Raw genomic sequence first — 17862 nt, 5'->3', positions numbered from 1 at the left:
AGAAGAACAGCCCATCCCATGCAATCCTGTCTGTATACCCTCTTTTCCTTCCTCCCTGCCCAGGAGCTGTGGTATGATCAGACAATGTCCCTGTACGGTTACACACAGCCATTACACATTATTTAGCAGGATAACATTTATAAGATTCTTCCATCATATTAATTTAACACATTCAATTGTATAAAAATATTTTTATTCCAAGATCTATTAATTAAAACATACTTTGTTATTTGGACCATCCTTTAAAGTATTATTTACTTTTTTCTTATTGTAAAATAAAAATAAATAATTTAAGAAAAGCTCAACTTGCAAGTAATTTGCATATTTCCAATGTTGTAAAGTTGAGTTTCTTTGTATGTAGTGATTTTCTTTGGATTTAGAGAATTATTGTTCTTTGTTTGCCATTCATTCCTGTTACCAAACTGCAGTGTATTGGGAGAGTCTAAGTGATAGATATGCAGGTAAAGGTAAGCTGATACGTCCCACTTAGGCAGCAATGAAGAGCTACGCTGCTATCTGCTTTCAAGTGAAACCAGCAGTTTAAAAAGCAGCTATAAACAGATGTGCCTGACTATATCTTTCCGCAAAATTTGTTATGCCCTCCAAACTTAAATTATATAAATTCAGTGAATTTTTACACCATGCAAAAAAAACTAACAATTCACATCACAGCCATGTAGTATCTACATATTGCAAAACTGTGTTTTTTCTTCTTTTAAAATTGGTTATCTCAGGGTACCAAAAAAGAAAGGGTAACCAGCTCACCCTAACCAGAGGCACCCTGACGCACGGACCTCAAGGGACCACTTTCAGTGAAATGCAAGACAGAAAAAGGATCCCAGCTTCATCAATTTGCTAAATTTATTCCAAGTGAAAGCATTTCATAGTTGAAAAATAGATACAGCAACATGTTTTGAATGCACAAACTGTGTTCTTTATCACACCTCTGATAAAGAACGCAGTTTATGTGTTTGAAACTCATTGCTATGTCTATTTTTAACTATCGAATGCTTTTACTTGGAATAAATTTTGCAAATTGATGAAGCTGGAATCCTCTTTCCTTTTCATATCTCAGGATGCATTGAGCCAAGAGGAAAGGTAAGGAAAGGCACATCTGTAAATGAAATAAATAAAACACATGTAAAAATAACACATCATCTACTTTTTCATTTGGTCAATTTTTTAAGGAGATTTAGTTAGTGAAATATCATTAAAAAAAATGTGTTTTAGATGCTGCTTGTTTGGATGGAGTGACCCTGATCTGCATCAGTGCTAACATTCTCCTTACATAATAAACCTGAAAGGATACTGCCCTGGGAGCGCAGCTCTTCCAGTGTTGAAAGCGAACGTTCCATTTCTCGCGATGCGTCCTCACCCCCTGCCAGCATGTCTTCATCCTGCTCCAGCACAAACATTCAAAAGAAGTAGTTCAGTTATTGACAAAGGCTGGAAGGAGTTTCAAGCATGCTTTCAAAATTCCCATTAGTCCTTTGGGAATGTGGAGATAATATACATTATGTTATTTTTCAACAACATGAAAGACTTCAACCACTGACCTCCCTATCCAACGTTTTGAATAATTAAATACTGCAATTTGTGATGTTCAATTAGTTAAATAAAAAACAAAAACGGTATAAAATACACTCCTCAACAATGAATTTGCAACACTAAGAAGGAAAAATAATGATGAATGAAAATCGCAATTTTGATAGACATGTTAATGATACACAAATGATGAAAAACTTAATCAAATTTTCAAAATATCTCAATTTATTCAGTATCTTGCATGAGCGCCACATGCAGAAATACACACCTTGGCAAACTATGTATGAGGTTATTAATGCCTGTCTAAAGAATGTTCTGCCACACTGAATGCACACAAATGATCAATATCCGCTACAGGCAGCTCCCTTTGCAATTACTGGCCAATGACATCCTAGATGTGATCGATGGTACACAAGTCCGAAAGCTTGCAGACCATGGTAGCACATTTAATGCAGGGAGGCTGTTCAACAGAAACATCAGCAACATGCAACTTGATGTTGCAAAATAGCACCTAGAAAATTTTTTGGAGAAATAGCCCTGCCACTGGTTCCAAGGTAAAATCAATATTACACTGACTGTTAGTGTACCTGGAATGCAGACTATTGGGGTCCGGTTGATGTTCATTATGCCACACAACAACATAATCCTGGAAGTAAGACCAGTGTGACATTACATCATGAAGACCTCTTCATTGACCTCACACAATCACTCTCAAAGTCTATTATGGTGGAGAGTAGAGTTGAGCGAAACAGGTCGGTCAATTTCAAAAATCGCCGACTTTCGCCAAAGTCGGGTTTCATGAAACGAAACCAGACCATAGCATGAGGTCGGCCATGATGTCAGCGACCCGAGTGCCAAAGTCGCGTTTCAAATGATGCTTCCAGCGCCTTTTTTCAGCCAATGTTGGAGGACGCACACTGTGGGCAACGCGATGGCATAGGCAGCGGCCACCACCATCTTAGAGAAGGGCATTGAAGTGATTGGCTGGCTTTATGTGGCGTCACAGTGGGTATAAAAGGCTGTGACCGCCGACCGCCATCTTACTTCTGCCGATCTTAGCATAGGGAGAGGTGCTGCTGCTGATTCTGAATAGGGAGAGCGTTAGGCAGGGAAGAAGAAAAAAAACTGCTTCTGCTGATAGCGCTTTTCACTGTACAGTTAGTGTGCAGTGAAAGGGGAGGATTTTTGCTTTTGCCCAGCAGCGCTGGTGGTGATTAGGCTGCATTGTAAGGCTACCTGCTAGCTGCATTGCTGTGTGCACACTGGTGTTCAAACTGCTTTTTTTCAAAGCACTCCAACTTTTATTATTTTGTCCTGGTGAGTTACTGAGCGTTCATTTTTTCACAGACCGTATAGCGGTGTATGCTTCTCACACACTACTGTGTACCGGCTGGTATCACGGACAAATAGAAGCTATATGGATGTGACTCTGGAAGAAAAAGCCGAGGAGTTTGTCCGTTTTTCCAGACCTACACCTTAGAGTGCTGTACGCTTTTCAAACAGTTTCGTATACCTGCTGTTTGACTACGGTGAAAACTAGACAGAGACAGTGTGTCAGTCCCTATAGAAATAGACAGAGATTGACAATTTTCCATACAGACACCGTATAGCGGTGTACGATCCTCACACACTACCGTGTACTGGATGGTATCACGGACAAATAGAAGCTATCTGTGTGTTACTCTGGAAAAAAAAAGCCGAGGAGTTTTTCCGTTTTTCCAGACCTACACCTTAGAGTGCTGTCCGCTTTTCAAACAGTTTCATAGATCTGCTGTTTGATTACGGTGAAAACTAGACAGAGACAGCGTGTGTCAGTCCCTATACAAATAGATGGAGTTTGACAATTTTCCATACAGACACCGTATAGCGGTGTACGATCCTCACACACTACCGTGTACCAGCTGGAATCACTGACAAATAGAAGCTGTGTGTTACTCTGGAAAAAAAAAGCCGAGGAGTTTTTCCATTTTTCCACACCTACACCTTAGAGTGAGTGCTGTCCGCTTTTCAAACAGTTTCGTATATCTGCTGTTTGATTATGGTCAAAACTAGACAGAGACAGCGTGTGTCAGTCCCTATACAAATAGACGGAGATTGACAATTTTCCATACACACACCGTATAGCGGTGTACGCTCCTCACACATTACCATGTACCGGCTGGAATCACGGACAAATAGAAGCTATCTGTGTGTGACTCTGGAAAAAAAAGCCAAGGAGATGCTCCAGACCTACACCTTATAGTGAGTGCTGTCCGCTTTTCAAACAGTTTCGTATATCTGCTGTTTGAATATGGTCAAAACTAGACAGAGACAGCGTGTGTCAGTCCCTATATAGACGGAGATTGACAATTTTCAATACACGCACCGTAGAGAGCTGTCTGATTCTCAAACAGTATTGTATATCTGCCATTCGAATTACAGTCACATCTATACAGAGTCAGCATGTGTGTGTGACACTCCGTAAATACATATACGGAGATTGTTAGTTACACAAAAAACGTATACAGCTGTACACTTCTGATACAGTTCCGTATATCTGCTTGTTGGATTACGGTCCAATACATACTGTCAGAACGTCTGTGACTAACTAAATATATGTGTAGATTTATTTTTTTTAATACTCCTTACACAGCTGGACGCTCCTCATACAGTACCATCTCTCTGCTGGTATTTTTGATACATTTTCCCAAACATGAGGAAGTATGGTGGAAGAGTCCGGGACGTGGGCAGGGAGGCGTAGCTGGTACTGATGGTGGTGGTGCATCGGCTGGTTCTGGCAAAAGCACAATAGCAGCTAAGGCAGGAGGTGTTGAGCCTGCATCATCCTCTGGCCCAAGAAGGCCTGTAAGGTTGCCTTTTCTTGGAGTAGGAAAACTGCTTTTAAAGCTGGAACATCAGGAACAGGTTTTGGCGTACATTGCCGAAACAGCCACCAGCTCTATTGCCTCCTCTTCTGAACGTTCGAAACCTGCAAGCACGGAGTCGTCAGTGCAGGGTTCTGGTCAGGAAAAACACCTTTCCTTGTGTCCTTCGCCCCCACCAAAAGTTAAGGATGTGGCAGCCCACACTTCAGATTACTCTATGGAGCTCTTTTCACATAGCATGCCTGGGTTATTCAGTCAAATCCAGAATTCCCCAGTCCAAGATGAATCTGACATGGAGTGCACTGATGCACAGCCACTGCTAGATTATTCTGTCGGTACATCGACCCAGAGCACTACATTGCCCTTGCAGTCTATTGAGCCAGAATCTGACCCTGATGAAACACAGGTGCCCCTTCCCGCATATACCACCTTACACGGTGACACAGAGGAAGGTAAAGAGGAAGGTGCAGATGACTTTGAAGAGGAGGTGATGGATGACCCAGTTCTTGACCCGGAGGGTGGCGCTGGCAATAGTTCAGATAAAGAGAAGGATCCGCAGCAAGCACTGACATCGCAGCAGCGGTTATCTGGCAGGCCCGTAGCTGTCCAAAAACGTGGACCAAAAACTAAAAGAGTTGCAGGACAGCTTGGCCAGACGGCCAACTTAGCACAGCGTGCAAGGCCAGAAAATGTATAGCATAGTAGGAAGAGTGCAGTGTGGCACTTCTTTGTCCAAAATCTTACCGATGAGGCAAAGGTTACCTGTAAGAAGTACGGAAGGACCTTTAGCCGAGGTAAACAACTCAGAATTTTGAATACCAGTTGCATGCTTAGACATTTAATTAACATGCACTTGCAAGCGTGGACGGACTACAAAACCTCAGGTAGCACGTGTGCACCTGCTCCGACTGAAGGTAGCCAGCAAAGCTCCATCGCTTCCCCCACTGTAAGACCACCGCCACCATTAAGCACACTACCAGCACTAAATGTGGAGGTGTTGTTGCAAGGCCAAAGCACTCAGGGAATCACAATGGTTTTGCAACACAACACTGAATCTAGGCCATCACCACCAATGCCATCACCAACCCCCTCTCACTCCGTCCGGTCCACTGCTACTTCCCCCATATGCAGCTCTCCAGTCCAGCTCACCCTACCAGACACTCTGAGTAGGACAATAAAGTACTCATCCTCTCATTCGCGTACACTTTATTTGAATGCCTACATTGCCAAACTAATCTCATTAGAGATGATGCCCTACCGTTTGGTTGAAAGCGAAGCTTTCCGCGACCTCATGGCCTACGCTGTCCCACGCTATGACCTACCCAGTCGGCACTTCTTTTCTCGAAAAGCCATCCTTGCCCTCCAGCGGCATGTGAAAGACCGCATTGTCCATGCGCTAAAACAGACAGTGAGTGGAAAGGTGCACCTCACAACAGATGCATGGACCAGTAGGCATGGCCAGGGCCGTTACGTGTCCATCACTGTGCACTGGGTTAATGTGGTGGATGCAGGCTCCATTGGGGACAGTGGCAGTGGAACACTGCTGCCTAGCCCACGGTATAGGAAACAGTTGGCTGCAGGCTTTCAATCCTCCTCCTCTATCAGCGAAAGCTCGTCCACAGAGCGCAGTCGCACGAGCACTCCATCTGCAGCTGGCAGTGTTGCACACAAGGTGTCTCACTATGGAACAGCTAGTGGTAAGCGTCAGCAGGCTGTGTTAAAGATGATGTCTTTGGGCGACAACAGACACACCGCGGAGGTACTGGCCGACTACTTGCAGCGACAAACAGAGTCATGGCTGGGCAGTCTACATCTTGAGGCAGGCAAGGTAGTCAGTGATAACGGCCGTAATTTTGTGGCAGCCATAACCCGTGCAAAACTCACACACATACCTTGCCTGGCTCACACTTTGAACCTGGTGGTGCAGTGCTTCATTAATAATTATCCGGAGTTAACATCCCTGCTCCAGAAGGTGCAAAGACTGTGCTCGCACATCCATCGCTCGGCCGTACACTCCAGTCGTATGCAGAAGCTGCAGCAATTGCTCCACCTCCCCAAGCACCACCTAATCATAGACGTTGCAACAAGGTGGAACTCCACCCTGCACATGGTTGAGAGGCTGTGCGAACAGAGGCATGCTGTAATGCATTTGTGGGAGGATACACAGGCAGGCAGTTTGAGGGAAGACATGGAATTGTCGGGTCTGCAGCGGTCTAAGCCGAAAGACCTCTGTAAAGTCCTTCAGTGTTTTGAGAAATGCACATGGCTGGTAAGTGCAGACGCTATCATAAGCATGAGCATCCCGCTTACGTGTCTGCTCATGCAAAGTTTAACGCACATTAAGAATCAGGCGTCTGCAGAGGAGGAGGAGGGAAGCCTTGATGACAGTCAGCCATTGTCTGGTCAGGGAACTGTCCTGGACGAGGTGGAGGAAGAGGAGGAAGAGGAGGAGGATGAGGGGGATGATTATTTTGGGCAGGAGGATACTTCTCAGGGGGCAAGAGAAAATGTTGGCGTTCCAAGGTCAGGTACAGTGTTTGTGCGTGACTGTAGGGATGTGGATTTGCCAGAAAGTGCTCCTCCACCCACCACTGGCAGTGCATCATTGACACCTGGAACATTGGCCCACATGTGCGATTATGCCTTGCGGATCCTAAAATGGGACCCCCGCATTTCCAAAATGATGAGAGATGATGACTACTGGCTGGCCAGCATCCTCGATCCATGCTACAAAGGCAAATTACACAACATCATGCCACAGGAGAACCTAGAGATAATATTGGCTAACAAACAAGCAACTCTGGTAAACAGGTTGTTTGAGGCTTTCACAGCACACAGCAGCGGTGCTGTTTCTCCCACGAGCCGTAGTGGGCACAATGGAAGAGGTGTTCGTGGTGCACACAGCCGAAGTGGCGTTGGAGACAGGGGTTTAATGACCATGTTGTGGAATGATTTCTCAAGTACCGCTCACAAGACTACTAATACTGCATCGATTAAAAGTGACAGGAGACAGCAGTTGTCAAATATGGTTACAAAACATCAACATATGCCATTTTTTAAACCTCCCTATGTGGGCTGCCCACCCCCCCAATGGCTGGGGTCAACGCCTGGCGAACCTGGGCAAGTGCCGTTGCTCTGAACAGGTGGATGGGCCCACAGATGGCCGATGGCACTGGCACAGGGCCACTCATAGTACAATACAGTGTCTCTCACGGTGGGGGGGCCCATTCACCGTCAGACACACCAGCGTACTATGAGGGGCCCTGTGCCAGTACCGTCGACCACTAGTGTGCACCCCTGATTGGTCATGGCCACAGCACTTGCAAGTTGCAATACTTACATCTCCCTGCTCCACCGCTGTGTAATCTGGGCAGTTAAATTCTTCACAGGGACGGCCATTAGAAATTTGGTGCATTGATCGATGATGGTTAAGATGTAGCTATGCCCTGTCCTGCTGGCCTCTACCTTCAGATGATCAATGGCTACCATTTGTAATGGATGTCAACTTACAAGCGGATGCAGTGGTGCTTTATGATCACCTTTCACAGATGTGATAGTCACAGACGTGTGACATTCCTGTCACCATTTTCCAATTCTCCTCTCATGCCAATCCAATAGAATCGCCTACGGTCTGTGGCTTCTGTCCTTTGCACTCCAAAATGACAAGACACATCATGATAGGCAGTGAGGACTATGTCTACATCTCTCCCTGTGATCACAATTTGATGGAGACGAGTAACTGTGATGTGATCCACGCTACTGCAATAAAGCAGTATTATTCACAAAGAACCGTTTTCACTGTCTCCACAGACACAGTAATTGAGGGTCTAGTCTACATCGCCTCTGCAACATCTACCAGGAGGTTTTCCCGCGATGAGTAATTCCCAAATTTCTGCTAACACTAGACTTTCCGTCTGTACTTGTATCCATGTAGTTTCCAGTAGCGGAGAGTCTGGACTGGCTTACTGAGATTGAAATATATACAAAGATTTAAAAGTACCACAACACTGTATACTGTTGTACGCTTCGACTACCTTTCCATTTTTCTACTTGTTAAATTCTGGTGTAATACATACTGAGCCTGTGAGTGTCTTTGTCTGACTCCGGAAGTATAGACGAAAATTTACAATTACCCCTAGACTGGATACACCTGCTATGTGCTGAAACAGTACCTTTGTTCCAAATTTTGTATTACGATATCATCCATAGTGAGTGAGCGTGTGGTTTACGCCTTCTATATATACGGTGAATCGGAGATACCAATTTTTACCCTATACTCGATACAGCTTGCATCTTGTTATACAGTACCTTTGTTTGACATTTAGCATTACGGTCAAATCCATACTGAGTAAGCGTCTGAGACTGACTACAGGACTATGTTTACGGAGGTTTCAATTGTACCCTATAATATATATACTTGCTATCTTGTTATCCAGTACCTTTTTTACAACATTTTTTATTATGGTCAAACCCAGACTGAGTGAGCGTCTGAAGGTAACTCCGGAAATAAATACAGAGATTTCAAATTTGCCCAACACTGTATACAGGTGTACGCTTGTGTTACATTACCCATTTACAGCTTTTCATATTCATGTGTACTCCATACTGGGCCTGAGAGCGTTTGTGTCTGCCTCCTGAAATGTATACGGAGATTCAGAATGTTTACACTATACTATATGTACCTTGTATCTGGTGATATTGTACCCTTTTTCACCTTTTTATTTTACTGCGTAATCCATACTGAGCCTGTGAGCGTCTATGTATGACTCATGAAATATATACAGAGATTTACTGTTATCCCTAGACTGTGTAGAGCTGTACGCTTCTGATACAGTACCATATATCTGCTGGTATTTTGGATCAATTTTCTAAAACATGAGGAAGTATGGTGGAAGAGGATGCGGACGTGGGCGTGGGGGGCCACCTGGTACTGACGGTGGTGGTGGTGCATCTGCTGGTAGTGCCAAAAACACAATAGCAGCTAAGGCAGGAGGTATTGAGCCTGCGTCATGGTGTAGCTCTGGAAGGCCTGTAACACTCCGTTTTATGGGAGTAGGTAGACTGCTTTTAAAGCCGGGGCATCAGGAACGGTTTTTGGCTTACATTGCTTAAACAGCCTCCAGCTCTATCACCTCCTCTTCTTAAGTTTAAAAAAATGCAAGCACTGAGTTGTAAGTGCAGGCTTCTGGTCAGGAGCAACCACTTTCCTTGTGTCCTTCACCCACACCAAAAGTGAAGGATGCGGCAGCACACACTTCAGATTACTCCATGGAGCTCTTTTCACATACCATGCCTGGGTTAATTAAAATGGGGCCCATCATATACTGGAGCATTCAAAATGGGGGACATCTGACACTGGAGCATCATCCATGAGGCCCAACATATACTGGAGCATTCTAAATGGGGGAGATCAGATACTGGAGCAGCATCTATGGGGTCCATCATAAACTGGAGCATTCCAAATGAGGGACATCTGACACTGGAGCATCATCCATGAGGCCCATCATATACTGGAGCATTCCAAATGAGGCAGATCAGACACTGGAGCAGCATCTATGGGGCACATGATACACTGGAGCATTAGAAATGGGGCCCATTATATATGGAGCATTATTAGAGCCCATAAGACACTGGAGCATCATCCATGAGGCCCATCATACACTGGAGCATTCCAAATGGGGGACATCAGACACTGGAGCAGCATTTACGGGGCCCATTATACACTGGAGCATTAGAAATGGGGCCCATTATATATGGAACATTATTTGGGCCCATAACATACTGGAGCATCGTCCATGGGGACCATCATATACTGTAGCATTATGTGGAGCTCATCATATACTGTATGGAACATTATATGTGACCAATTATTCTGTATGGAGAAATATATGGGGCTCATTATTCTGTATGGCGCACAATATGGTGGCCATAATACTGTATGGAGTAATATACTGTCCTTTTTTTGAGCTATTGTAGAATTTAAAATTGATCAGTCATGTCATGTAAGCAGTGAAGTATTTGTCATTGTACTATACCTATATTTCTGTGTCGTATCGGAGCATCATGAGTTGTGGTATGTGTTTAAGGGGCGCTCTTTGGCCCAGGGCACATGAAAACCTGGAGCCAGCCCTACCCCCCCACAACTTTATCCAAATAACTCCCAGTTTTCAGTGCGTAACTCTTATTATAAAGTAAATTAAGGATGACAAGCTTCAGTAATAAGAATTGATGTTTTTGGCGTTGAAATGGGCACTGTAGGTGTGTTTACTGTCCTCCACTCCCTGCCAACTTTGCTTCCCCATTGACTTGCATTGGGTTTCGTGTTTCAGTTAGACCCCGACTTTTCCCTACAGTCGGCCGATTTCGTTCGACCCGACTTTCTCAAGTCGGGTTTCATGAAACCCAACTCGACCCTAAGGGTATGTGCACACGCTGCAGATTCTGCTGCGGATCCTCAGCGGTTTTGGCTCTGCGGGTCCGCAGTAGATTCTGCTGTGTTGTACAGTACCTTTGTTTCCTATGGAAAAAAAAACGCAGTGCACATGCTGTGGATTTTTCCGCACGGTTTTGCTGCGGGATACAATCCGCAGCATGTCAATTCTTTGTGCGGTTTCCACTGTGGTTTCACACCTTATCATTATGAGGTGTGAAACCGCAGGTCAAAACCACAGGCTAATCCGCAGATAAACCGCAGGACTTCTGTCCTGCTGATTTACCTGCGGATTTTCCAACAAAATCCGAACAACCTAAAAACTACGTGTGCACTTACCCTAAAAAAGGCAAAGTCGCTCATCTCTAGTGAAGAGCAAGATGATAATGGAAGCTAAAAAGGAGATTTATCCTCTTCAACAATGAGTCCCATTTTTGCCTTGGATGAAATGATAGGCGGAGACAGGTCGAGAAACTACATGGGCAACGCTATAAAGAGCCCTTTACAAAGGGAAGGTCACACTAATCCAATTACTAGGATTGTGGTGTGGGGTGGCATAATGTATGGTAGACTGTTCTAATCTTAATTCCAGGTACACACAAGGTACACAGCTCGGCTTATCATTTATTTGGTTGTGGGTCCAGAGGTATGGACACTTCTCCAAAGTGACTCAGGAGCTGTTTGTTAACACGACAATGTCAGGCCTCAAGTTGCGCGTGCTACTGTGAGAAGGCTGTGTAGCCTTCATTTCAATGCTGAAGAGTATGGTACATTTAAATGCAAAATACATTTCTTAAAATGATAGAAAATATGATAATAAAAAATATTAATTTGAATGGATATTTATTCAATTATTTTGAAACACGCCACAAAAAAAAACAATATTTTTGTATTAAATTTCTGAGGCAAGAATGTTTCTACAATGCTGGCTCCAGAGATCTGTATTGCAATTGTCCCATTCTGATCCATGTTTACTCTGGTAGAACCACAGGATATTGTGTTGCCTGCATTACAGCAATTAAAAATGGTCTATGGGTATTACCTCCACTTTCTAATCACTCTGCGAATAATGACAACCAATAACTACCCAGAATACATTCCATAATATTTACATTAGTCAGTTGGTAGGCTGCTCCCAATTGTACAGAATGGTCCTTAAATTAAGTTACACAAAATGAGTGGTTGTGATAATAGGTCATCACGCTTAAACAACAGAAATAATACAATTCAGAGAGGACGTGAAGAGCACAGCATGTTGCTCCTTAGTACATTTAAAGAAGCTTATAGCTTAATTACCAACCATGTAAAACAAACTTTTGTACAAAAAAAATAAAAAATTGGTAAAACAATAAATGCTTATTTTTGTTTTCAGCTGCAACTTTCTTCTCACAGTGCTGTCAGTATTGCTGTACTCCAATCCTCCCACACAGGCTCCATGTGAGATGGAAGCTCATGCACTACGAGAGGACAACTGCAAATGCATTTGTGATGAGACAAAGTGCAGCTCTGCTGTACAATGTTAGTTATAATCACACACAGCTCTGCAGTGAGTTTAGAAGAACAGACTGTCAGTCATATCATGTCTCACATTGGTAATGCCTTCTTTCATTTGAAATAAGCTCTGGAAGTAAATTCTCATGCATGTCATTTACAAGTAAGAAAAGCCTGGATTTCCCTGGAAGAAATCAGATCGCAGATATCAAGGTATCATTTTATTGAACTTGCTATGACCAGTATGCCCATATAGATGGTTTAAGAGGGTTGATCCTACTGAGAAACCCCTGCTTTTCCACAGCTTGTTTGCCTGTTTTCAACTGCTTTGATATTGTAATGCACTCTTCTGTTGGGCAGATTCTGGTAGTGAATAGGACACCACCTTCCTCCTCCTCTGATAAGGCCCCGTTACATTTAGCGATGCACCAGTGATCCCGACCACAATACGACATGGTCAGGATCGCTGGTGCATCACTAAATGGTCACTAGTGAGCTGCCAAACAGGCAGATCTCACTAGCGATGCAGCAGCGGTCGGCAGTCGTACTCACCTGTCAGACACGGCAAGGGTGACCGTCTTCCGCCTGCGTCCATGGCTCGCTCGTCAGCGCCAGCAGGAAGCCAACGACAAGAAATGGACCAGGCCAATCCCACGCGATCAGTGATAGCCAGCGGGGGAGCCGGTCGGAGGCGAGTATCACATGTAGCGATATCGCTGCTGCGTCATAAAATCGGTGATGCTTTAGCAATATCGCAAGCGATATCGCTATGTGTAATGGGCCCTATAGTTAGGCATATCAGAATAATCTCCTGGTCTGACCACATGTTTCAGAATAATCTTGCAGTGTTAACAGACTAAGGACTTAGATTATAGACTATTCAGAACACAACAAAAAGAGCTGCAAAGAAAACAGAAAAAAAGGCCCCACGAAAAACCTGAAAGGGCAAAATCCTGGGTCGGGCATGACAATGAGGATGTTAAATTTTCCAATATTGGATAAAATTGGTTTGCTGACTATCCCGTGCTACTTTGTGTAAATCAGAGTAGCCAAAACACAGTGCAAAACCAATAGCATATTTTTTATTCTAAAATGCAAGTTTTAGAAAGGGTGGTAAAGAAGGAGAGTATCTATAATCCCCCATAAGGTAATGAGTTTGGAGAACTTGGAAGATATAATATACCGTAGATGCTTATATGCTATGTGGCTGGTTTCTATGTGTCTTTGCCGCCCTTATTACTTATGTAATATGAAATAAAATATTTCACAGCATAACGGGACATTGCATTAGCGATGCGCTAGGTTATGGCAGTCTCTGGGTGCATTAACGGTTGCATTACATCGTGTTAATGCAGCTTGGTAACGCATCCGTTAAACGGACTGCCATAACGCTATGTGAACCTGGCCTAAGTATGACAAGATGACAAGAAGCTTACTTTTAATCCTGCCTTATTCCTAGGAATGGGAATTATAAAGGAGGAGATGGCTGTTTGTTGGTAAGTAGAGTTGAGCGACTTTTGGTTTTTTAGGGTCGCGTTTCGTTTCGTGAAACCCGACTTTTCCAAAAGTCGGGTCGAGCAAGATCGTCCGATTATAGGGAAAAGTTGGGGTCGTCCCGAAACACGAAACCCAATGTAAGTCAATGGGGAATAAAAGTCGGCAGTGAGAGGAGGACAGGAAACACACCTACAGTGCCCATTTGAATGCCAAAAGCATCAATTCTTCTTACTTAAGCTTGTCAACCTTAATTAACTTCATAATACAAGTTACGCACTGAAAAATGGGGGTTATTTGGCTAAAGTTGTGGGGGGGGAGGGCTGGCTGCAGGTTTTCATGTGCCCTGGGCGAAAGAGCGCCCCTTTAACACATACCACAACTCATCATGCTCCGATACGGCAGAGAAATAGCGGTATAGTACAATGAAAAATACCTCACTTTTTACATCTCATGACGAGGCCCATCTATTTCTCCATACAGAATCATTGGTCCCATATAATGTTTGAAACAGTATATGATGAGCTCCACATAATGCTACAGTATATGTTGGTCCCCATGGATGAAGCTCCACTGTCTTATGGGCCCAAATAATGCTCCAAACATAATGGGCCCCATTTCTAATGCTCTAGTGTATAATGGGCCCTGTAAATGCTGCTCCAGTGTCTGATGTCCACCTTTGGAATGTTCCAGTGTATGGTGGGCCCCATCTATCATTCTCCAGAGTATAGTGCTCCCCAAAAATTGCTGTCCCAACATTGAAAACAATCAAATAAGTCTCCTCGCTAGGGAATCCCTGTACTTGTCTGGACTCCTTGTCGTCCCCATCTTCCATCTCACTGCACAGTATTTCAACTTTGCAAGTGCTGTGATCCTGAGCAAGCAGGGGGGGCCCACTCGTTGGCGATGGCACTGGCACAGGGCCCCTGATAGTACGGTGGTGTGTCTGATGGCGGGTGGGCCGAACCTGCACTTTCATCTGCAGCTTCCTCTTTGTCACCGTGTAAGATGGAACTGTATATGGGAAGGGTAACCTGAGTTTCATCAGGGTCAGATTCAGGTCGTGTAGCGTGCGAGGGGAATGTAGTGGTCTGGGTCAATGTACCAGCAGATTCATTGAGCAGTGGCTGGGCATCAGTGCACTAGTGTCGCCCCCAGGAGTACGGTCGCCACAGTGGCATTACCTTCTTCCTAGGGAGTGTGATGTCATGCTTGGGAGCAACGAAGGATCTCTCTAGCAGGTTAATTGATTGGGCGGCGTTATTCCCACGAGTCATGACCCTCCAAACAGCGTTCATGAAGGCAAAGTGTTTGTTTTACGTGGGCAGTATGGTTGCAAAGCTGAACCTTAAAGGAATGTCCAGAAGGGCACCACCAGGAGTGGAGCCTACGGTTAAATTCGACTCCACCTGGGAAACCTCAACCATGCCAGCTACAGAACAGATGCACACATTGCAAGCTTAATTCCGTTAACGAACGAGACTCCGTCATGCCCCGCGGTCCGAGTCCGGCTTACTAGAGGGACACGTGAGGCTCTGGCACATGAGATTAGCCAATAACTGGTGTGTCATGCCCTTACATGTCCGTGGCTGCATGTGCGCTACACTGAAAAGGCCAGCGTTTGTCGCTTACAGGTGCAGATAACCCGCTGAACAACGTTAGTGATGGGGATCACTGATTACAATTATTACCCGCGAACAATGATTTCCCAGTAAGTGCAGGTCAACCGCAGTTCCGGAATTAGGCCTAACCGTCATTCCTGAAAAAATGAAAAACTTACGTGTGCAAACCACAGGTGCTGTAGCTTGCTTAACAGCTCGCCAGCCGTTCTCACGCCCAGTATGGATTACACGTGATTGCACAAAGGTGAGAAAGGATACCGTTTCCCCAGATAACATGTATGGATAGCGTACACATTCAAAATATATGTCTCAGGAGGCACGCTCAGACGGTGTCAGGCCCAGTATGGATTGCACGTGATTGCACAAAGGTTAGAAAGGGTACCGTTTCCCCAGATAACATGTATGGATAGCGTACACATTCAAAATATATGTCTCAGGAGGCAGGCTCAGACGGTGTCAGGCCCAGTATGGATTGCACGTGATTGCACAAAGGTTAGAAAGGGTACCGTATCCCCAGATAACATGTATGGATAGCGTACACATTCAAAATATATGTCTCAGGAGGCAGGCTCAGACGGTGTCAGGCCCAGTATGGATTGCACGTGATTGCACAAAGGTTAGAAAGGGTACCGTATCCCCAGATAACATGTATGGATAGCGTACACATTCAAAATATATGTCTCAGGAGGCAGGCTCAGACGGTGTCAGGCCCAGTATGGATTGCACGTGATTGCACAAAGGTTAGAAAGGGTACCGTTTCCCCAGATAACATGTATGGATAGCGTACACATTCAAAATATATGTCTCAGGAGGCAGGCTCAGATGGTGTCAGGCCCAGTATGGATTGCACGTGATTGCACAAAGGTTAGAAAGGGTACCGTTTCCCCAGATAACATGTATGGATAGCGTACACATTCAAAATATATGTCTCAGGAGGCAGGCTCAGACGGTGTCAGGCCCAGTATGGATTGCACGTGATTGCACAAAGGTTAGAAAGGGTACCGTATCCCCAGATAACATGTATGGATAGCGTACACATTCAAAATATATGTCTCAGGAGGCAGGCTCAGACGGTGTCAGGCCCAGTATGGATTGCACGTGATTGCACAAAGGTTAGAAAGGGTACCGTTTCCCCAGATAACATGTATGGATAGCGTACACATTCAAAATATATGTCTCAGGAGGCAGGCTCAGACAGTGTCAGGCCCAGTATGGATTGCACGTGATTGCACAAAGGTTAGAAAGGGTACCGTTTCCCCAGATAACATGTATGGATAGCGTACACATTCAAAATATATGTCTCAGGAGGCAGGCTCAGACGGTGTCAGGCCCAGTATGGATTGCACGTGATTGCACAAAGGTTAGAAAGGGTACCGTATCCCCAGATAACATGTATGGATAGCGTACACATTCAAAATATATGTCTCAGGAGGCAGGCTCAGACGGTGTCAGGCCCAGTATGGATTGCACGTGATTGCACAAAGGTTAGAAAGGGTACCGTATCCCCGGATAACATGTATGGATAGCGTACACATTCAAAATATATGTCTCAGGAGGCAGGCTCAGACGGTGTTAGGCCCAGTATGGATTGCACGTGATTGCACAAAGGTTAGAAAGGGTACCGTATCCCCGGATAACATGTATGGATAGCGTACACATTCAAAATATATGTCTATACATCAGGAGGCAGGCTCAGACGGTGTCAGGCACAGTATGGATTTGACGGCCCAGATTACACAGCGGAGGAGCAGGGAGAGGTAAAGATTGCAAATGCTGGGGCCCTGCCCAAGCAAGGGGGGCCCACTCGTGGGCGTCGGTACTGGCACTGGGCCCCTCATAGTACAGCGGTGTGTCTGACGGCGGGTGTGCACCACCACCGTCAGAGACACTTGATTGCACTATGAGGGACCCTGTGCCAGTGCCCGCGCCCAAGAGTCGGCCTACCCACCTGTCCAGGGCAACGGCACTTGCACGGTGTCGTGCGCTAGGTGGTGACCCCAGCCATGGGGGGGGAGGCAGCACAGTTAGGGAGTTTTAGAAAGTGGCATATGTTGATGTTGGACATTCAGCTGATGCAAAAGGCGAAATAGGTGAAGTCCCAGGAAGAGGTGGACCAAAGCAAGCCATTTTTCTGTCACCCTATGTGTCATCAGGGGAAGGTGGGACAAAATCCTTGGAAACCCATGCGTGGTTCATTTTAATGAAGGTTAGATCATCCACATTTTGGGTTGACAGACGGGTCCTTTTTTCTGTCAGGATTGATCCAGCTGCACTGAAGACTCTTTCCGATAGCACACTTGCAGCTGGGCAAGCGAGCTCCTGTAAGGCATATTGGGCCAATTCAGGCCAGGTGTCCAGTTTAGCAGCCCAATAGTCAAAGGGGAATGACCTGTGTGGGAGAACATCGATATGGGAG

The 17862-nt window shown here is 45.0% G+C and overlaps 1 protein-coding gene across 3 annotated transcripts in view; it reads right to left on the bottom strand.

Annotated features, from left to right (window-relative positions):
- The window catches only part of SMYD3 (SET and MYND domain containing 3), a 1185047-nt gene that overhangs the window by 257977 nt on the left and 909208 nt on the right, over positions 1 to 17862 (bottom strand). For all 3 annotated transcript variants that reach the window (XM_073545142.1, XM_073545139.1, XM_073545141.1), the window contains one exon: positions 1310 to 1397. In XM_073545142.1, coding sequence (XP_073401243.1) covers positions 1310 to 1397 — 88 coding nt within the window. The remainder of the gene's footprint in view (positions 1 to 1309; positions 1398 to 17862) is intronic.

This window comes from Dendrobates tinctorius, unplaced genomic scaffold (genome assembly GCF_039654945.1).
Source record: "Dendrobates tinctorius isolate UK_male_01 unplaced genomic scaffold, ASM3965494v1 ptg000140l, whole genome shotgun sequence".
NCBI classification, from domain to species: domain Eukaryota; kingdom Metazoa; phylum Chordata; class Amphibia; order Anura; family Dendrobatidae; genus Dendrobates; species Dendrobates tinctorius.
Note: the sequence above shows the minus strand (reverse complement) of the source record. Positions and strands in the feature narration are given on the sequence as shown.